This window comes from Podarcis liolepis, assembly GCF_965112155.1.
Source record: "Podarcis liolepis genome assembly, chromosome: 10".
In the NCBI taxonomy this organism is placed as follows: Eukaryota; Metazoa; Chordata; class Lepidosauria; order Squamata; family Lacertidae; genus Podarcis; species Podarcis liolepis.
This window is the reverse complement of record NC_139562.1, coordinates 42,485,573-42,508,571: the sequence shown is the minus strand read 5'-3', so window position 1 is coordinate 42,508,571 and position 22,999 is coordinate 42,485,573. Positions and strand designations below refer to the sequence as shown.

Sequence of the window (22,999 nt, the reverse complement as noted above, 5' to 3'; positions counted from 1 at the left end):
GCCAGGTCAAATCCTCCATCCATGATCAAGTCATGGATGGCAGTGGTCTTATGAATCATTGACCTGGCATTGCACAGCAGCACCTTCAGGCTATGTGGGTATCCCTTGCTGATTCTAGTATCCGTCCGGATAGGACCAGACCCGGAGGCAGGGATAGTCCTCAGACAACGACTAAACCTGCCTCCTCTGTAATGACATGGTCTGGTCTTAGCGTAACTCCTCCTCCTACCCGTGATCACTGAGATCGGTTGTCCCAGCGCATCCCCCTTTGTGGAACATACCCCAGCCATTTTGTTGGCTGGGACCCACTCCCCGGCAGCCCTAACCCTTCCCCTTAAGAACAAAATAAGACCTTAAAACAATAAAAAACCCAGAAAACAAAAAACAATACAAATGAAAAACTATAAAAATTACAAATCCATTAAAATCAAACAAATTCCCAACTAAACATCCATCCCACCCCCATCCCCGTCCCCGCATATACAAAAAATAAAAAGAAAAGGAAAGGTACCTCAGGTTAAGTACTTAATTCGTTCTGGAGGTCCGTACTTAACCTGAAACTGTTCTTAACCTGAAGCACCACTTTAGCTAATGGGGCCTCCTGCTGCTGCCATGCCGCCGGAGCACGATTTCTGTTCTCATCCTAAAGCAAAGTTCTTAACCTGAAGCACTATTTCTGGGTTAGTGGAGTCTGTAACCTGAAGCGTATGTAACCTGAAGCATATGTAACCTGAGGTACCACTGTATTTAGATTTTCTGCTGATGATCTGCAGAACTTTGCAAATGAGCCATGACCCTTTTATATAAAGGTATTTATAAAGGTATGAATGTATTGTCATTTCATAAAAGATTGGGGTGGTGTACAACAGAAAACACCATTAAAAACAATACAGAGAATCATTAAAGTGACTAGCTAATAAAATAAAAATAAGAAGCAGCATTGGCCTGTGGGCATCAAAAGGTCTTCCAAGTGCTACTGTCAGTGATTCAGTTGACTATTATGTTTATATCACTACTGGAAATAAAATTGTTCGAATTTTTTGCAGGCTGTCTCTAGTATGATGTTCTCTTGAGCATGCGTTCTATGTGTTATAAAGCAGCAGGGAAACCCAACCCAGATTTCAAGCAACTGTCACTACTCCAATTATCAGTGTGTTGCTTGCATCAGCATTCTGCTTCTTTTTTCACTACAGAGGGAAGGATATATTTGTTGTTGTTGCCCTCTGCATTTTGCATGTTTCAGCCAGGTGGAAGAATTAATCTTCTCTTTGCAGCTGGATGGAGATGATAACAAGCAGCCTCTGACAGTCTTTTTCACTTACAGCCCCCCCCCCCTTTGGGGGCATACTATCTGTAGTACTTGCTTACATAAACAAAATATTGTTAGGTACAGAAGGTGCATCTCTGTTGATTACAAGTTTTTAGTAGTGAGGTTTTCCCACACTATGCTCGATGCCTTTCCAATATTGTTGGCACCAATGTCTGTCAGAATCTATAATAATTTCTACAAATATAATGGGCTATATTAGGAATTCCTTTTGTTCAGAAGAATATTTTATTTTTCAGTTAGCCATGGAGTTTAACCAACTAAATTGTTTGGAACATTATCACTCCAACAAAAAGGAGAATCTCTAACCCATTTAAGTAGCTGGCAGCATCACTGCAATGAGACAGCTGGAATTTGAATCGGGGTTTGGAAAAACCCAATGCCCAATGGAGGAATGAAAATTGGAGTAAGAAGAGTGAAAAAGGAGTAAGTGAGACCATTAAATTGTTCAACAGCACAGTCTATTCAGAAGTTCCATTGACTTCAATGGGATTTACTCCCAGGTAGGTTTCTACACACTATAGGATCACAGCCTAAGAGTTTAAAAATTGACCACAATTAGCTTATAGTATATGGCTTATTGAGTAGTAAGAGAGACTTAAAAAGTAATTGTGGTTTTGCTGTTATAAGAAAAAGCCAGTATGAGCCATGGACTTGCACGCTGTTCCTTGTCCATCATGTGCAGGAGGAAGAGATCTAAAGCTAAAGATCTAAATGGTGGTTTGTTGAAGTCACAATTTGTTGACAAGTCAGGACAGCAACTTGATCCTGGTTCAGACTAGGACCAGTGTGACCTGTGTTTGGGGGTGGGGGGAGATCTCTACTCAGCCATGAAGCTCGCTTCATCCAGTTCCTCATCTCTGCTATTGTCCAGAAGTTTCAGAGAGAAAGTATTTCTCTATTCCACAGTCCAGCAGGTGGCAGGCTATTCTCAGTAACATTGACAGGCACAATGAAGGATTCTCTTAATAATTTATGGAGGGTATAATCTTTCCTTACATTGCTTTGAACCTTGAATCCATCTCCTTAAATATTCAAGAAGACATGCCAGGATTCTTGATGCATGCCAGATGGGTAGGGTAAAAATAATTTTAAAAAAATTATTATTATTATTTATTTTGGAAATGTCTGCCTTTCACACTACACACATTTACTGCGAGGAGATGCTGGTGCAGCACCTGTGTAGCTGTGGCAAACACAATTTATTGTGTGAAGCAAACCTCACTCCTTGCATTCATAGCTGTGATGGATTGCGACAAGCTTCCTTTACAAACACAGGATTTCCTTCAACAGAGAACAGGAAGAAATGGATATCGAAACATGGTGTTGCAAGTATAATATTTAGATGGCAAACAGTAAACAGAGCCTTTATATATGTTCAACAGGAGATTGTACCCTGTCCAAAGAAAAATAACACCTTACATTTCATTTATTTAAATGAATTACCACTTTCTGTCTAACAATGAGGCTTTGTGCCTGAATAGAGCATGGGCTGGACCACAGCACACACTGGCTAGCCCCTGCCTGTCATTGCCTGGAGTGGCTGTAGTGATGCTGGCCTAATTACTGGGAATGGAAAAGAAGGAGATCGTAAAGGTTGTAAAGTGACATTTTTTAAAAGATTAAAAGGGATGCTCCTACCATTAGGCAGAATGAGATAGTCGCCTCAGGTAGCTGTTTTTGGGTGTCAAAAAGGATAGCAAATTGCTATCTGTAATATTATTGTTACAGACACTTTTCTGCCTCGGGTGCCAAAATTACTTGACCAGCTTTGGATACTGCACCTTGACTTGAGGTAGGTGGGCTTCATTGCTTGATGTGCCACAGGCAACAAATTGTCTTGTGTCAACTCTGTTGTCTTTATTTACTGGTGTGCTACAAACTGGCCTTCTCTGAATATGGTAAGCTACTGAAATGCATACAATTTAAGTGATAGAATCCACAATTTGCATTGGCAGCAAGTCAGCAATCAGGCTACATTCAAAGTGTACGAAACTATACAACTTGAGACCAGAATACCTGAAAGATGCTCTCATCCCATATACACTCAACTGATACTCAACTTGAGGGCAGTGGGATAGCTCAGCTGGTAAGAGCATGAGACTCCTAATCTCAGGGTTGTGGGTCTGAGCCCCATGTTGGGCAAAAGATTCCTGTATTGCAGGGGCTTGGACTGGATGGTCCCTTCCAACTCTGCAGGATAGAGCATCTTCCAGATACCATCTTATCAAGAGGTCGATTCCACACAATATGGAATATACAGAATATGGAAATCTGGCATCTACTCATTGGAACTCTTCCATTACATAGCAGACTGGTGGTGTGGTGAGTGGTTTGGGCAAGGCAGCAGCACCATGAAGATGTCCGAGTGAGCAACTTAACTCTTAACAGAGGTGGACCAAGGCCTTCTGCCTCCAGGCCATCTCTTGGGCTCCACCCACTTTATGAGAACTGCAATCCTTAAGGGCCAACCCTAGATGGGCATGTCTGTGTTCCTCAGCCTTCTACCTGCTCCGCTCTCTGTTCCATTGGACTAGTGTAGTAGGATGGGTGGTACTCAGTTCCTTTGGCCAGGGGAAGGTGACTGAGAGTCCTGGCTTTTTTGTTTTGTTTGTTTTATATTTTTGAACACTGCTTCAGTGGAGTTTAATGTATCTGCTATGTTTTATAAATGCTGTTAGTCACTTTGAGGACTCAAGTAAAAAAGCAGGATATAACTCTCCTAAGCAAGCAAGCAAGCAAGCAAGCAAACAAACAAACAAACAAACAAACAAACAAACAAACAACCTTTTAAAATGACTTTGCATTTTAAAATAATCTTTCCATTTTCAGTTTCATATTATTGATAGGAGTGATGCTCTGGAAACAGAAAGTTCTTGGTGCTACTTCTAAAAATGCCCTTGGTATACATTGTGGAAACCCTGATTTAAAATGTAAATTTGCCTGTACATCTTGACACCTGTAATCGTCACAAGTAAAGTGAGAAAATGTTGATTGCATGTATACTGTGTGTTAGCAAAGCATCCAGACACTAACAAAAACATTAAAAGTAAATACCTATCAGCCTTCCTATATAGACAGAAAATGTTTAGCCAGAGATGCAATATATTCATTTTTTAATTTTAAGGACTCTCTTATAATTTTACAGCCTGTAGTACCCAGGTTATGAAGACAGTTTCCAATTCAAATAATGGAAATCACAGCTGTAAAATGTAGACATATGAGAAGGGAGCTTTCAGCTGTCATGACTTCAGCAAAGGCTTTGACATATATTTGATAAGATCTGCTATGGAGGGTGCTGAAACAAAGCTGGCTGTTAGACAGATCTTCCTCCCATTGGATGAAAGAGATGGGTAAAAAGAGTTTAAAACATTATTCAAATCCCATAGGACTAGTACGGGGCTTGTCAGATACCATTTGGAGTGAAATTGACAAAGGAACTCCACCAAGAAAAAGACACAGATTCCACTTTCAAGATTTATGGTTTCTTAAATTTATATGCTTCCCAGACACATAAAATGCACCAAGTTGTTAACATAATCATAATAAGATTACAACTGAACACAGCAGCTAAAATACAATGGCAACCGACATATCAAATAACATTGTTAAATATGAGATCTCTAAAAACCTAACAGTGCAATCCTTTCTTCGAGTTACACTTACTGTACTAGAAGAGAACAGGATTGTGGTAAAAAAAAAATCTCTTGCTGGGTGCAACACAAAGATATAATGGGGTTGTAGATGTAGACTGCTGTTGCAATTCTTTTGTGTAGGCATTACATAATGCCAGCATGACTGTAAACTCCACTGTTACGTTAGTGGTTCAACAGGAAAAACTCAAGGTGGCTGGGGCTTGGTGGGGATGGAACAAGCCTGGCTTTAAACCCTAGGCTTATTTAGAGGTTGGTACCATGCATTCCTCTCCACCTGACATCATGTTACACCTTCAAACGAAGTGGTGCAAGTTAAAACATTCCCTTGAAGTTAGCAGAGATCCCAAGACATCTGTACTGGCACCTCCTCCTTCCCATCCCCACAGTCACAATGCAAAGGAAGATGTTCTTGATTCTTCCTTGGAATCACCTACAGTGGTACCTCGGGTTACATACGCTTCAGGTTACAGACTCCGCTAACCCAGAAATATTGCTTCAGGTTAAGAACTTTGCTTCAGGATGAGAACAGAAATCGTGCTCCGGCGGCACGGAAGCAGCAGGAGGCCCCATTAGCTAAAGTGGTGCTTCAGGTTAAGAACAGTTTCAGGTTAAGTATGGACCTCCGGAACGAATTAAGTACTTAACCCGAGGTACCACTGTACTTTAATTCAAGCCTGAAGTGCAAAGGATCTCGAGCTGCATCCACAAAGGGAAAAAATATTCCTTTGTGATTGACAGGTTTGTAGCCCCACCGACTTCTCAAAATGACTCTTGTGGGTGGGGTGGACAGATTCTGTTCCGCACCTTTGGCCTACGGGAAGTGTACAAACATGTCATGCCCAGACTATTACCACCACCTCACTCCTCACAAAGCAGAGAATTGTCCAGCAGCTCAGAGTTTCTTGAACGAGGAACATGCCAGTGGCTATAGTGTGTGCATCCAGGTCTTTGATTGCTGATTGCCCCAAAAGGTGAAGACGCAGAGGGCTTTGGGTAGCTGCTGTGCGTTCACTGAATCAATATGAATTATAGGGAAATGCTTGCACTTCAGAGGCAGGGATGGTGAGGCTTAGCCTGCTGCCTTTGTTCACAAGTACAGTGGTACCTCAGGTTAAGAACTTAATCCGTTCTGGTGGTCCGTTCTTAACCTGAAACTGTTCTTAACCTGAGGTACCACTTTAGCTAACGGGGCCTCCCGCTGCCGCCGTGCGATTTCTGTTCTCACCCTGAAGCAAAGTTCTTAACCTGAGGTACTATTTCTGGGTTAGCGGAGTCTGCAACCTGAAGCGTCTGTAACCTGAGGTACCACTGTAATCTATTGGCAAATACAGTTGCCTACTTCTGCTTAACAATTTCTTCAATGTTATTATAGTTACCCCCCCCCAAAAAAAATTTTTTTTACACCTACAGCTTTGGCATTCTATATCTTTCTCTCCCCCACCCCACCCCCGTGCTCTTACATTAGATTCAATGTGAGATAAACAGTGAGTAATAAAGAGGTGGATCATCCGGGTTACTTTTTAAGCTCATAAGCATAATGCATTATAGCATAATACAAATTATGTAAGAACCCACTCTTCACAAGAAGAGAAATTTTATCCAAGAAATTTTATCCAAGGACAGACACAAGTTTGTCATTAGCATTTTATCCAACGTGTGAGAAAGGCTAGGCTGAAAGAGAGTGATTGGTTCAGAGTTGCCCAGTAAGCATATTGACTCAAGTGGACGTGAACCTGGGTTTCCACAAACCTAGTCCAATATACTAATCATGCATCACATTGGCTCTTTGCCTATAACAGGGGTAAGGGAAATTCAGGACAGATTAAAGGAAGTTCTTCATACTGTCCAAAGCCAACTATAGAACTTGTTGGAAGCCGCCCAGAATGGTTGGAGCAACCCAGCTGGGTGGGCAGGGCATAGATAATAAAATAATAAAAATAATCCTAATTTGAGTGGCTTTAAAAGAGGATTGGACAAATTCCTGGAGGTTCAGGCTATCAATGACTACTAGCCGTGATAGCTGTTTTCTGCCTCCACAGTAGGAGGTAGTATGCTTCTAAATACCACTTGCTGAAAACCACAGGAGGGGAGAGTACACTAGGTCAGCGGCATAGCGTGGGTTGTCAGCACCCGGGGCAAGGCAAGTAATTTGCGCCCCCTAACCCCTAACCTGCCGCTGCTGCCAGCTTCTTCTTGTTGCTGCCTGGTCTGGTCTGGTGTGGTTCTCTCCCGCGCTCAGCGTTGGACGGTCGCTGCACTGTCCCTCCCCCAGAAAGTCCCTCGCTCTCTCTCCGCACCGCACGCCTGGCACCCACCCCCTCCACAGTGGGCGGCAACCCAGCGGCTCGGATCGGATTCGCACAGCCAGCACTGCAGTGAGAGAGAGTGAGTGAGCCAGGTAGGGGCAGAGAGCTGCGAGTGCGAGCGCGCCCCCCCAGATGTTGCGCCCGGTGCGGCCGGCCCCCCCTGCACCCCCCACGCTATGCCACTGCGCCAGGTCCTGTTTGCTGGTTTCCCACAGGCATCTGAGTGGCCACTGTGAGAACAGGATGCTAGAATTGAGATGCATAGGTCTGATACAGCAGGCTCTTATTATGTTGTTATATGTTCTTAGGGAATCTTCCTGTAATCCTTCAGGTGTTGTTGGACTCTAATTCCCATCAGCCGCAGCCAGCATGGTTGTAGATGATGGGTGTTCTAGCCCAACATCCGGAGAGCAGCAGCTTAGCCTCCCTTAGTCTGTAAGGAGCAGCAACTCCCATGGCACTTGAAGCATATAACTCAATGGCTGTGTGATGCATTGCACTCATATATGTGACAAGTGTTTTCTCCCCCCACCCTATGTATTGAATCTGAGGCAGAGTTTCTCTTGTGCACTAGAAATGGCCTGACTATCCTCCTGACTCAAGCATTTATGGGCAAAAGCCTATTCAGGAACACAGCTGTGTATGAGGACAGAAGACAAGGCAACGAAATGTTCCATATCTGGTTTGTCCAGTGAATAAACTAGGCTATAGAAGCAGGGGAGTTTTACATGAAGGATTTTGCCTAGCCCTAGGGCGGGGGGGGGGGGAGGCAGGGGGGAAAAAAAGGCAGCTGGGGGCAAAGCCTTACAGGGCTAAGTCTAGAGATGGCCAACAGAGAACCTGCCAGATGGAGAAAAGAAGGCAAAAGTGGCAGAGCAGGTCTGAATATTACAGCTGCGGGTGTGTGTGTGTGGAGCTGCCAAGTGAGACTGCCAAGTAAACGGAACTGTGAGTAGAGGTTTTAATGGAAGGAGTGGGTCTCATCTGATATCGGGATAACACTTACTAACTTCTAGGCAGTACGTGATCGTGATTGACTGTAACAGCACTTGTGTCAATAGTCACTGACACCGAAGAAACGCACCCATTCTTTAAATGCAGAATTAAAACGTAAAGACGGACATTTTTAAACACCTTAAAAAGTGCAAAAACTTGCTTTTGGGTGGAAAAAGGTAAAAGGCATGTTGGAAGCCCCGACTCTTTGCTGCCACTGACATGGCTTGACTCGCTTGCATGACCTGAGTGTGGGACATCCTGGCTTCGGGGGTATCGGCCCACGCAAGGCACTTTGCTGAAGTCTACCCCCCCTACTTATGGGCCGCTGTCATTTGCTTTGGGTGACGTGGGTGGACCTAGGCGGCCTCCCCCCCCCCCCGCAATCTATGGCCCTATCTGGAATCCACGCGCAGCAAAAGCACAGGCGCGAGCGAGGTCGAGCGGCTACTACTGGAGAGCGCTCGCTTCCTCTCTCGCGCCTCGGCTCTCCCCGTCTGGCGGCCCATCCGCTCTCTCTCTCTCTCCCCCCCCCCCCCGCTTCCACCGGCGCAGAGCGCGAGAGAGCAGGAGCGAGGTCGCGAGGGAGCGCGTTACCCGGCATGCAGCGGGAGGCGCGTTCGCACCAAGATGGCGGCGCCTCTGGAGGAGTACGAGAAAGAAGCGGGCTGCGTCCCTATCCTGCACCCTGAGGTGAGGCCCTGCTGGCTTTAAGGCCTCCCTCGCAACCCCGTCAGCCTGGAGAAGAAGCTGGGTGGCGGCGAGAGGGAGGAGGAGGAGCGGAAAGTGGCGGCGGCAGTGGAGGCCTCCGCCCTCCTCTTGGCACTCCTTTCCCAGGCGGGGGCGGAGGTTGGCCCGGAGGCGCGGGCAGGATTGTCTGGGAGGGAGAAGCGGCGGCGGCGGGTGCGCCTTGCCTGGGCTGCGGGGAGGGGAAGGGAACAGGCTGGGCAGGCAAGCTCCCCAGTGCCCAGCAGGGGTGGGTTAGGTAGAGGACGAGGCTTTGCCCTGTCCCCCTCGTTAATTCTGATTCCCTCACAAGGATATTTGGGGTGGAAATTGGATGGGGAGGGGGTGTCCTCCTGGACAATCCGTACCCGATGAACCGCTTTCCCTTAATTACACATAAAGGAGCGAGGAACTGCAGGTGCCTTGAGTTTACTTGAAAAAAGAAGAAAAAAGGGGGGTGTCCTGAGACTCAAAAACCTCAAGAGAGAAGTATCACACTCCTCTAGTTAAACGCTGAAAAAGGCTTTTGAACCTGCTAATGGCCCAAGCGCGCAATTGCACAATTTAGGGGCCCGCAGGGCAGCTTTCTGGTTTGGCTGTTCTCCGCCTGTTTGGGTAAAAGGATTCAGAGCTAGACTTAAACAAGAGCAATACTCTCTCTGGTCTTGTGGGGTTATTGATCTCCTTTCTCCCTTTTCGCTGTAGAGTTTGGGGCCTATTGTGGCTTACAGCTTGGTCCTATAAATTAGGGGAACAACAAAGAGTGTGGTAGCTCTCTGAAGATGGGCATATTAATTATGGGATAAACTTTTGTTTATTTTTTTAAGGCGTAATGTATTTGTTGGTTTTTAGGACATAATACAGGGCGAGTGTTTTAAAAGAGGCCCCATGGAACATGTGTACTCTGTATCCACGGTGCCTCTTTTAAAGGACTCACCCTGTATATTTGTTAGTTTTTAAAGGTGTTGCAAAGTTATGTTTTTCTCTCTGACAGATTAACAGAGTTTCTGGAAGTTGCATTAGTTACAGACTAATTACCGTAGTTACAGACTTACAAAGAATAGACTTCTTTGTAAGATTTACTGACTTCCAGGCAATCAGTTGCTGGGAAACACCAATTTGTTTTCTACTCTCATAAGCGTGACTATCAGGAAGATGACTGCAGTGGTGTTATGGGCACCTAATGAATTGTCATAATGACCATATGTTGTCATTAATAGGTGCCTTAGCTGTTTCTCAGTTACCTGCCAGTGTACTTTAAAATGCCACTGCACTTAAAAACAAAAAACAAATTCCAACTGTTTCTCTGTCCATTGTGCTTACCTTTCTTTTGAAGATTTGTAAGTCTTCTACATTTTAAAAATCCAGTCTTTCCTGTCCCAGAAAGACTAGTCGTCCAGTATAGCAGGGATATATTATATTTTGCTGTTTAGATGCTGGTGGTGGAACAGTAGCAGAGATAACCTGTGCCAAGAAAATCCTTTGGTAGTCATCTTATTTTGAAACGTTAACTTGTCAGTATTCTAGTACTCAAAATCTAATCTCTTTATAGGGCTGCAGCCCTATAATAAATGCTCTTGAAGGCCATTTTTTTAGTTTTATAGCTGCTTCCTGCATAGTATAATGAAGGACATGCTTTGGTTAATTATGAAATATTATGTCACTAAAAGGTGTGCCAAATATCGGGGTGGGTGTGTTTGGGTTTGTTTTTTTACTGAGCAGATGGTATTTTTCTTAGTCAACTTATTGAGGATTTGTCTAAGGTTGTATCTTAAATTTAATAATCCTTTTCTTTCCTTTTGATTTCATCAGTGAAAATAATGTAATTGAAGGTATACAATAAAATATTTATGGTAAAAACAAGTAAAATAGTAGCAAGACATGGCTAAGAAAATGCCATGCACTTGGGAGTATTTTACATAGCAATCCTATATTCCAATTGGGAAGGGGAGCTGGGGAGATCACCACTGTGCTAGTGTAATCACCCCCATAGTCAGTGTATAGTTAGCCCTGGAAGCGGGTGGTTGAAACACAATCAGAAAATTTAAAAATGGCATATAATTAGCAGATATGTGCCCAGCTCCTCTAGAAACGTCAACACAATCCACTAGTTGGGAACTTTGCCAGTGAGAGTGCCAACATGAAAATGAGCCAATGAACTGTGTTGGATGTTAGCTTGTTTCAGACGAAGAGTTAACATTAATCACTGTTTGTTAGTTTGTACACTACAACAAACTGGTTAAATAAAAAAAGAAGCAAAAGCTTCCAAACTTGATGCAGCTGTACCAGAGGAAGATTGGGAATGATGGAACATGTAAGAGCATAAGAAGACCCTGCTGGATCAGGCCAATGGCCCATCTAGTTCAGTATCCTGTTCTCATAGTGACTGCCTGTGGGAAACCTGCAATCAGGATTCAAGTACAAGAGCATTCTCCCCTTTTGTGGTTTCCAGCAGCTGATATTCAGAAGCATTGCTGCCTTGAGTCTAAGGCTCACTGCAGCTCATTCCCATGATGCTAAACTGTGGTTTAGCATGATCCCAGAACACATTCACTGAATGTCAAAAAAGAAAAAAAGGGGGGGGGGAGAGAGAGAATTTTTGATTGTTGTATCTGGGCCTGTGTTCTCAGCGATGTCCAAGCATGGTGTAGTTAAGTACCTACAATTAATGAAAGCCATAATACTTTTTCTGTGTATTTATTTTCATGCTCCACTACAAGTAGTCTTTTGTTGAGAAAGCCACATATGAGACATTTAAAGGCTATCCGGTCATTGAATGTTGATTAACCTTTTAATGATAGCTAAATCATTTTAATGATGGATATATAATAAGGAAATGTTAAAGGGAAACTAAGATAATGGGGAAGCAGGTGGAGAGAGGAGGGGCTGGATCTGAACATTCTCAATTCCTGGTCTTTTTTAGATCAAACTAAAACTTAACAGAGATGGCAGAGCTGGAAGACTGATGGTTGGTTTAAGTAGTCTTATAGTGTGTGGTTCTGATTCTAAATTGAGGCTGATCAAGAGTGTGATTGAGTTCATGAGACATTTAATAATCTCTAGATTGCTGCTGTAAGTTAAAATGTATATCCTCAGCTTTTTCCAAAACATGGTTTCTTAAGGTATTTTCTTTATGTAGGAGAGATGCTACTGGTGGCTACCCAATAAAAGTTGACTGTTGAAAGATTCAGCACAGACAAAAGAAAATACTTTTTCACTCTGCACATAGTTTACTTCTAGATCTTGCTCCCCAAAGATTAAGTGATGGCCATCAACTTGAATGGATTTAATAAAGGATTAGACAAATTGATGGTGGATTGATCTATTAACAACGGTTAGTCATGATGGCTGTGTTCTACCTCCACAGTCAGAGGCACTGTACCTGATGCCATTTGCTGGGCATCACAAGTGGGGAGAGTACTGCTCCACTTGGGTCTTGCTTGCAGGCTTCCCATAGTTGGCCCCTGTAAAAACAGAGTGTTGGACTGGTTAGGTGTTTGATTTGATCCAGCAGGGCTCTTTCATTGCTTTTTCTGGTATGAGACCTGGCAGAGGCAGATAAGAATATTTTGTTCCAGTCTCACAACTTCAGAGGTAATTATAGAGATGGAGCATATGGTCTGTAGACACAGAGATGGTGTGAGACTGCCAAGTAAATGGAACTGTGAGTAGAGGTTTTAATGGAAGGAGTGGGTCTCAGCTGATATCAGCATAACACTTTTTATTAATCTCCAGGTGGTACGTGATCAAGATTGACTGTAGTAGCACTTGTGTCAGTAGTAACTGACATGAAATAAATGCACACATTCTTAAATGCAGAATTAAAATGTAAGTTTGGACATTTTTAAACACCCTAAAAAGTTCAAAATTGAGTTACTTTTACTTTTGGGTCAGTAACATGGAAGCCCTAACTCTGTGCTGTGGGTGAATGGTGATTAGCTAGAATGTAAAAGTCCCACACCATTAATTAATTCTTGACATTAAACATCAGAAGAGCCTTGAGTGTGCAGGTGTATTTTTAAGAAATACAGAAATATCCTTAGCATTTTGTGCTTATTGGAGCTCTATAAAGAAGTAATTCTATAGGAAGTGGGCAGCTATTGCGGACACTAGTTGTCACTAAACAAGATTGTGGCACAACAAAGAGGGCCTCTGAAATCCATGTACGCCTTGGTGTTTTTGGGTGTGCGTGGAGTGTACTCCTAGTATCTCCATCACCTAGCGCGTGTGCCCCCCCGAGCCAGGTCACCTGTGGTCTGAAATGGCTAGGATTTTGCTGAGCGCAGTGTTAAGTCTTAAAGGGTTTACAACTTGCACAAGAACAAAGAAACATGGCAGCAGTACCGCCAAGCTGCTCTCTTGTGGCAACCCACAACTGCTACCGAAAGCGTCTGGGTTCCACTTCTAGCAACAGCTCCTGTGGAAGTGCTGAATATGGGGAAGACATCCCTCACCATCCAGGTCTCCTCAAGTCTGACCCTGGGCACTGGTAGGCCAGCGTCTTCTTTGGAAAGACAACCCACCCAGTCATGACAACTGTGTCGGAATCCCCAGAGAACCCAGGAACTTTAAAGATGGCGAACTGCATGATTACATGTGGCCTGGCTCAGGATGTGATGTGGAAGTGCTACACCAGTGAGCCCAGCAAACCGAATACCATTTCCACTGCATGAGGAGACTGACACTCCCTGGCCAGAAGCTTCTGACTTGAGCACTAGGAAGCAGAACCCATTTTCCACTCCCCCTTCCTGTAGAGTAGAGCAAGCTGCTTTGAGTACTTCTTAGACATAGGTTTTTATAAAAGCAAAAATGGCAACAAAAGGGGGGGGGGGAATCTTCTGTACCATCCTCAGCTGCATCTTCTCCCCTCTCTCCCCACCCAACAAAGCCTTATTAACGCTTAATTCTTGTTTTGTACTTGTCTGATGGAAACTAATAAATCCTGAGCAGCCTTCTAAAAAAATAAAAGAAGGCTCTTCAGTTGAGCACAGTACTTAAGCAGGGTAGTAGGGCTCCTGCAGGTATTTTTCAGAGCTTTGTAGGTTAAAACCAAAACCTTGAAGTTGACCCAGTAGTTCATTGACAGTCACTGCAACTCCTTAATGAGTGGTACAGTATGTGCACAGTAGGATGCTCCACCAAGTAACCTCACTGCAGCATCTTGCACCAACTGCAGCTTCCAAACCAACCTCAAAGGGAACTTTGCATTGAGGGCATTATAGTACTGTAATCCAGTCTAGAAGTTACCAGTGCATAGGTCACAGAAGCCAGGCTGTCATGGAGCATTTGATATATCAGCCAAATCCAGTAGAAGGCACTCCTAGTCACCATAGCCACCTGGACTCCTATGAACAAAGAAGAGTCACGGTGTACTCTCAAATGGCATATACAGTTTTTTGCAGGGAGTGCAACTCCATCTAAAATAGGTTGATTTCATTACCCAACTCCTAGATTGCAATCCACCCACCCATAGTCTTGCCAGGATCCTGTCCATTTCTGTATCTGGACCCTGGTTTAGGCCTCACCTGAGATACGATGGAACTGAGTATCATTAAAAGGTAAAGGGACCCCTGACCATTAGGTCCAGTCATGACCGACTCTGGGGTTGCGGGACTCATCTTGCTTTATTGGCCGAGGGAGCCGGCGTTAGCACATATGATATTCATACTATTTTGTTATACAAACAACTTCAAACATGGTTCATGAGATAGTAAGTAGTCTTGATAAACTCTTGTATTTATTTAACAAATGTGACTAAGATCCTCTGTCTAAACTTGGTAGCTCCAGCCCATGTCTGCCGTGTAAGAACTATCTCTGCAATGTACTGTTTAATTCCGTTAAGAGTTACTGTGCCTCATCTCTAGTGTATATTTTCTGAAGCAGAAATTATTAAGAGTTGGCTTGTAAGACATTCATTAGCCTATGTGCACAAAACATTGGTGCATGCCATAAAGTTTTTCAGTGGTCTCCTTCCCATTGTTCCCTGCTGGACAGTTGCTTTTATGTCAAAATAGGCTGCAGTGATTTAAAGAAAATGTGATGAATGCTAGAATAGCGGTCAGGTTTTCTATTGCAACGAAAACAACAGAAGGTTGGATCCAAAGCTGTTCCTGTGTGTTGAACTAGAAAAGTGAAACTAAAACCCAGATAGGTTTTTCCATGTGTGCAGGCTGCTGCTCAAGTGGAATCAAAAGAATTGCTGGATAATTTACCTGCATGAATGTACCAGGAACTCTTTGTGTGCAAATGGCTGTGAAACAGCACTAGCAGCTGTTCTAATTCTTCACATAGCTCTTTGTGTTTAACACAGGATTTTCTGTGGCGTATTAAAGACTGTCTGATACTGCTTGTAATTTTGTGTGGTGTATGTAGAGATGGAAGAACCCTGCTCTTTTATCCATGTGTCTCTTCCATGTCCCCCAACTTCCTTTTCTAGTTGTGTTGCTGCTTCATAACTTTTCCCGCTTTCCAACCCCACTGCCTCCCATTTCTGAAGACCTACAGTAGAGAGTGGGATGGTTTTGGTGGGGCAATGGAATAGGACAACATTTCTCAAACTTCGATCTCCACTCCACTTGTAGTTGGGTCTCCACTCCACTCTCCCTGACCACTGGTCTTGCTTAGCTAGGATGATGGGAGTTGTAGTTCAACAGTAGCTAAAGACTCAAGTTTGAGAATGGTAATAATACACTACATAGTTGAGCACATGTAAATCTTACTGAAATCAACAGGATTTAAGCATGCTTAACTGTAGATTCTAAGGGATGCGGGTGGCACTGTGGGTTAAACCGCAGAGCCTAGGACTTTCCGATCAGAAGGTCGGTGGTTCGAATCCCCATGACGGGGTGAGCTCCGGTTGCTCGGTCCCAGCTCCTGCCAACCTAGCAGTTCGAAAGCACATCAGAGTGCAAGTAGATAAATAGGTACCTCTCCGTCGGGAAGGTAAACAGCGTTTCCATGCTTCTCTGGTTCGCCAGAAGCAGCTTAGTCATGCTGGCCACATGACCCAGAAGCTGTAAGCTGGCTCCCTCGCCCAATAAAGCGAGATGAGCGCCGCAACCCCAGAGTCGGTCATGACTGGACCTAATGGTCAAGGGTCCCTTTACCTTTACTTTAACTGTAGATTCTATTATACCCAGGTTTTTTGTAAAGTCTTTGTTATATTTCCCCCATTTAAATTTATGCTACATGAACAAATTCTATTCTTAGAAATTTAACTAAATCCATATGCTGTTAAAGAGGTGTTCTCAGTAAACAAATGTTTAAAGATGTTATGTAAGTATAGAAAAACAGTTTGGCAAGAATACTTGACCCTTTTAATACTTCTTAAAAAAACATAGATTGACATAGCAGATTCTACGGACTGGTGAAGTCAATAGAGCAAAAACTCCCATTGATTTTAATGCATGTGTATTTCAGCTTGAATGAGTAAAATTTAACTAATCTAAATGGTCCATTAAAAAAAAAAGTGACAGCTTATTCCATGCCAGCTGTGTATGAAATCACATGATCTTTCTGACCTCCAAATGCAGTGTTTGGATTAAAAGCTCTGGTCATGCATCTGTCCATTCCTTTGTTATGTAAAAACAGCATAAGCATATTGGAGAATCTGCAGGATTAATCAGTTAGTTAAATGACTGATTCTTGCTGAATAAAATTCCCCTGTTGTTTTCTATTAGTTTGTAAGAATTATTTTTGAATATCTGAAAAAATGCAATTTGTTAGTGCTGTTTGCTTTCACAAATTGTTTCAAACATTGTGCTTCTTGTTTCTGCAGTTAACAATTTAGTTTTTATATTTATAATGGCACAAACTTTCTCCTGCAGAAAAAAGCAGCCAAGGATCTCTAGCATATTCTCTTCTCTATTCAAAGCTAGCACTCACAGAATATCAGTCTAAAGTCATTTTGCCCATGTTACACACATGTAGTCAGTTATTTTTAAATAGCATATTCCATCTTTCAAAATAATTGGCCAAGTTTGTAAACTAATAAATAACTGTAATCAAACTGAAAACAATTGTTAGTTAAACAAAAATAATTGGTAGTAGGAGTAATAATTTGTGCGTAATCACAGCAAAGCATTGGAGTACATTGTTCGAGTCAGTATACAGTGGTACCTCGGGTTACATATGCTTCAGGTTACAGACTGCACTAACCCAGAAATACTACCTCGGGTTAAGAACTTTGCTTCAGGATGAGAACAGAAATTGCGCAGCAGCGGCACGGCGGCAGCGGGAGGCCGCATTAGCTAAAGTGGTGCTTCAGGTTAAGAACAGTTTCAGGTTAAGAACAGACCTCCAGAACGAATTCAGTACTTAACCCGAGGTACCACTGTACTGGGTTTGGGATATAAGAAGCTGCCTTATACCAAGTCAGACCACTGGTCCATCGGACAGAAATATTTCCCCAACCTTACATGGAGATTCTAGGCCAGGGATTAGACCTGAGACCTTTTGCTTGCAAAGCATGTGATTGGCCACTGAACTGTAGCCAATTGGGTTACATCCATTGTGGCTTTGCACTAGTGGAAATTACTTATGCAGTGCATGTCATCCAATTTTCAGTGATCTCTCTGCCTCCACCGCCACCACTGGCCACATCTACTGCACCTTTCTCTACTGTATCCCATATTGTTGAAGAGTGTGTCTCAGTTTTTATGAAAAGCTTTTTTCTGGTGCAGCGTAGTCTGCAGTTAATAATGGGAATTTGGGGGGGGGGGGAACAGGTGCCCTGACTTACCCAAGCTGAAGTGCTTTCCAGTGGTGACCTTTCTCTAGCAGATACAATCCACTATTATATTTGTATCTCACCCAATAACCAAATAGGCCTCAGAACATTTCTAACAGAACATTGACTAACAATAAAAAACCCCCAAATAAATAATTATAATTAAAAGGGGTGTCTTTGAAAGTCTTAGTGCAGGCTTCCTCAATCTCAACCCTTCAAATGTTTTGAGACTACAATTCCCATCATCCCTGACAACTGGTCCTACTAGCTAAGGATCATGGGAGTTGTAGGCCAAAAACATCTGGAGGACCAAGTTTGAGCAAGCCTGCCTTAACGTTAACTTTGTAAGCTAAAACAAAACTCTTAACTACTGGCTTTGTTCAAATGTCACATTAAACTGTAAATGTGTTAAAAAAGAAGTTTGTGGATTTTACTAAATACAGTGGTACCCCGCAAGACGAACGCCTCGCAAGACGGAAAACCCGCTAGACGAAAGGGTTTTCCGTTTTGGAGGCGCTTCGCAAAACGAATTTCCCTATGGGCTTGCTTCGCAAGACCACAGCCCATAGGGAAATCTCAGGGACAGCGGGGAAGCGCAGCGCGTCTTCCCCACTGTCCTCGGACCTCCTCCCGCCGCCGGCTTCGGAACGAAGCTCCGATGCCGGGCGGCGGAGGGGGAAAGCCTCCTCCCGCCGCGCGGCATCGGGACGAAGCCCCGATGGCGGGTGGCGGAGGGGGAACGTCTCCTCCCGATGCCGGGCGGCGGAGGGGGAACGTCTCCTCCCGCCGCGCGGCATCGGGACGAAGCCCCGATGCCGGGCGGCGGAGGGGGAACGTCTCCCCCCGCCGCGCGGCATCGGGACGAAGCTCCGATGCCGGGAGGGGGAGGGGGAAAGCCTTCTCCCGCCGCCCGGCATCGGATGGCTTTCCTGAAGACTTGGGGTGGGAGGAGGGTTTTTCTTCCCACCGCCAACATTCAGAATGCTGTTCTGAATGTTGGCGGTGGGGAGGAAAAACCCTCCTCCCACGCAAGCCCCGGGAACAGAGGGAAAGCGCTGCGCCCCTTCCCCTCTGTTCCCGTACCTGTGCTGAAGGCTTGCGGTGGGGAGAAAAGCCCTTCTCCGCACCGCCAGCCTGGCAAGCGGTTTCCCTAGGAACGCATTAATTGATTTTCAATGCATTCCTATGGGAAACCGTGCTTCGCAAGACGAAAAACCCGCAAGAAGAAAAAACTTGCGGAACGAATTAATTTCGTCTTGCGAGGCACCACTGTACACAAGAAATTATTATTTGAGCAAAACAAGCCACAAACTTTGAATCAGATGTACTGCTAAGCCAAAAATTGTGGTTTGTTTGTCATGCTAGTGAGGAGGAGCAAAGCAGGTGAAATCAGCGCGTTCCTAATAAATGATTAACTTTATTTCATAATGACATGCAAACTGAGCCACTGTTTCCTGCTTGCAGTCTGGTTGACTTTTCCACATATTTGCATGCAACTACCTTCCATTTTGATTGATGTACATATCAGTTTTGATTCCACCTCACTGTCTTTGGACTGTGGGAAAATACAGTCATACCTTGGTTGACAAACACCTTAGCAGTCAAACGTTTTGGCTCCTGAACTCCACAAACCTGGAAGTGGGTGTTCCGGTTTGCGAACATTCTTTTGGAAGCCAAATGTCCGGTGGGGCTTCCACGGCTTCCAATCGGAAGCCGTGCCTTGGAAATCAAACGTTTTGGAAGTCGAATGGACTTCCGGAACAGATTCTGTTCGGCTTCCAAGGTACAACTACAAGAAGGCAGAGGGTGCTTGCGTGCTTAGCACCTTCCTAGCAGTAGCTGGCCAGGGCAAGCCTTTCCTTTCTCTTCTTTTCACTTCTACTCCAACACACATTGATGGTGACTGTGAGAGCTCCTTAGCTCAGTGTTCTTTGTACACTTTCCCACACACCCTGCTTTGTTGGAAGTGTTTGGGATGTGCTAGTTGTGGTAGCTGTTCTCTGGGCATCCAATGCACTGGAAGAGGAGGATGAGTTTACATACGCAGCTGCTATACTGTTAGAAAGGTAGTAGCCACAACTCTGGCTAGTGGCACTTCGTATCTAATAGGCTTAATGCAATAATGTATTGATTAGTGTCACTTTTTGTGGTCACCAGCAAGGGAAAGAAGATCTTGGAATTATAGTAGATTGAGTTATTCTTGGTTCTCTGGATAAAAAAATAAAAGCAATGGTGCAGTGTTTTTCCATTTCCTTAGGAGGTGGAATCAAGATGTTCCTTTAGTACTTGCAATATGCTGTCTGCTTTACAGTTGCAGCTTCTCCCAACTGAATTTGAATGTTTGTTACTAGACATTAGATGGATTTCTCATCCTGAAGGATTGGTGTGGTGATCCCTTGGTCTGTTATACTCTTAGAGAAGCCTCAGGAGTGTGATTTAAAGAAGACTGGGAAACTCAAATAAAGAACCACCTTGTTTAGGAACCCAAGTATTAGGAGTAACACCTATATAATTAGCTGAAGAAACTGTGCGTTTACCACCTTGCTATGAAGTCTGTAACATCCCCTGAATTTAAGATATACAGCATAAGTTTAACTGTTTCTTGATAAAATTCTATCTCCTGGCACACTTTATGTTTTACCAGTTTTGTTCTAAAACAAAATCTTTTTCGTGCTTAACTTCCCCAAGTCTCCAAGTGCCAGACTTTAAATAACGATAAATTAGCCTGTAGTTAAGAGGGGGTTCGCTGCAACCACTCTGGGGAATCAGCATGCTGGAATGGATGGGCCAATTGCCTGATGCAGCAGAGCTTTTCTTCTGTTTTAGAAATCTTAAAATGAATCTAATAGTGTAATGAACTTCTTTTTGTAGGAAATCAAGCCCCAAGCACATTATACCCATGGATACAGTGAATCTCTTGGGCGCAAAAGTCACATTGATGATTATAGCACATGGGATATCGTCAAAGCTACACAGTAAGTGGGTTTATTTGACAGCTTGTCTATTTTGGCACCATGTGGAAAACAATCCTCTGAAAATGTCTGCATAAAGATTTTGAGGAACGGAACAGCAATTTTGGACTGGTACATCTTGAAAAGTCTGTGGAGGAAAGAATGCGTATGCAAACACACTTCAGTCTTGTTTGTCTGTAGCTTCAGTTTAAGAATCCAATAATGTGAGTGTTAAAATAATTAGAATAAGAGCATCACAGAGTATATTTGCCCAGTTACATTTCACCAGTCCTCTGTTTGCCAGCCCTACTACCCTCTTCCTGCCACCTTCTTAACACTGCAAAGACAGCAGCCATTACTACAATATATGCTTTTGCCCTGTTACTCTCCTAATGCTGCAGCTGTTGCTACCAATTGTTAAAGTGAGAAAGTAGGAAGATGGGAGGGTGGGTGTCCAATCCTGGTATCCACTGAAATGTGGACATGTTTAAGGGGCTGTGTTCAGTGTAGGAGAGACCCAGCACAAGCGAAAACAAAGGAAGAGCAAACAGTCACTTGTGCATTGTGGAGTTTTGAGAAGACATTTACTGAGACCTTTTGCAGACACAGGAAGTATTGGCAGACACACTGGTGCTTGTAGGTGATACATTGGTGACCCCTGCACTACACCATGGAAACAGTACACCTTGATTGATGTAGCTATTTTTCTGCCTTCTCTCATTTCTCAGATGTGATTATACTTAACTCATTCAAGCAGGTACCTATGTAGAGAGCCACCAACAGTAGTTTTAATAATGGAAGTGCCAAGAGAAGAGGAATTTGTATTTAATCTCTTCTGTATTTCCCCCCTCTTCACAGTCTAGTGTTAAGATTTACTTAATAGAATCACGGTCATGCAGCGTATGCATTGTTCTTCCCATAGCTGTAATACTAGAATAAAGGTGTTTGTCTTACAAATGTGATAACTTAGAGAGCAGAATGAGATAAAATTGAAGATGAATTATCTCCCTTCTGTTCCCAAGATCCAGTTTCAGGTTGTAAGTTAAACTGGATAACAGCTGGAAAAAAGATTTCATGCAAATATAAATGGTGATGATAGTGTTTTACCTTAGGATATTAGTAAAAGGTGTTTCATACTTAAGAGAAATGTGGAAGTGAGCACCATCTAATGTTTTGCCTAAAAATAGCTACAGTGTTTTAATATCTGAACACTAATTTTCTTCTCTGCTGTCCCTGAACAAGCTAAGATTGTGCATTTAGTTAATAGTAAAGCCCAAAATTAATGATGTATAGTAGATTGAAGCTTTATGTTACTTTTGCTTTAGTGATGCAAGGTAAACCTCAATTTTGCATTTGTATGTGTAAAAGTAAACCTGAAAAACATTTTGTCTAAACTGCGGAAGTACAGTGGTACCTCGGGTTACAGACGCTTCAGGTTACAGATGCTTCAGGTTACAGACTTCACTAACCCAGAAATAGTACCTCGGGTTAAGAACTTTGCTTAAGGATGAGAACAGAAATCATGCGGCAGCAGCGGGAGGCCTCATTAGCTAAAGTGGTACCTCAGGTTAAGAACAGTTTCAGGTTAAGAACGGACCTCCAAAACGAATTAAGTTCTTAACCCAAGGTACCACTGTAGTATGGAGTCTTACAAGACACTGTAATAAGTTAGGATACTTAAAGTGTGGTACAGTAAGCCTGCAACTTGCATGCATTTAACTTGTGCACATTCAACATTATCTGAGTGGCAAAAAAGAAGAAAAGAGGGTGGGGTTTGGGGGGAAATGACTTTGGCAATCCCACCTGCCATTGAATCAAATGGGTTTTGACAATACACAATTTTGGCTTTAGTAATTAATCATGGGTGATATCCAGTGTTTGTCCTACTTGGAGTAGAACTATTGAAATCAATGGGCAGGTAAATTTTCACTTATTTCAGTAGGTTTACTCCAGGTATGACTTAATTAGATCTTGCTCCATTTGCTTAAGTATTTAGAAACAGTAAAATGCAAGGCTTGCAACAGTATCATAAAATATACATTCTTACTGTGATTAATATGACCAACAAATTTGGCCTCACCTTGGTTTTAGTACTGAAAATGTATTCAGTTTTTATTGAAATAATTGATTGTGAAGGGCAAGCACAACTTGACATCTGGGACCTTGGAAGTATGTGAAGGGTAGATTGTGAATAAACTACAGCTCGCATCAAGGAACATCTGAGGAAGGAAAATAAAGTAACTGAGCTCCATGGGGACACACTGGTATTTTTTATAGATTGTGTCCTATGTTTTTAAAATCACAGTCACAGT

General features: G+C 43.3%; 1 protein-coding gene across 1 annotated transcript in view; it reads left to right on the top strand.

Moving 5' to 3' along the window:
- The first annotated feature begins 8,833 nt into the window (after nucleotides 1–8,833).
- Nucleotides 8,834–22,999, top strand: part of ZDHHC17 (zDHHC palmitoyltransferase 17) — a 51,388-nt gene continuing 37,222 nt past the window's right edge. Inside the window, exons 1-2 of the mRNA XM_083463100.1 lie at nucleotides 8,834–8,975; nucleotides 20,608–20,711. Of these exons, the coding sequence (XP_083319226.1) occupies nucleotides 8,913–8,975; nucleotides 20,608–20,711 (167 nt within the window). The 5' untranslated portion in view covers nucleotides 8,834–8,912. The remainder of the gene's footprint in view (nucleotides 8,976–20,607; nucleotides 20,712–22,999) is intronic.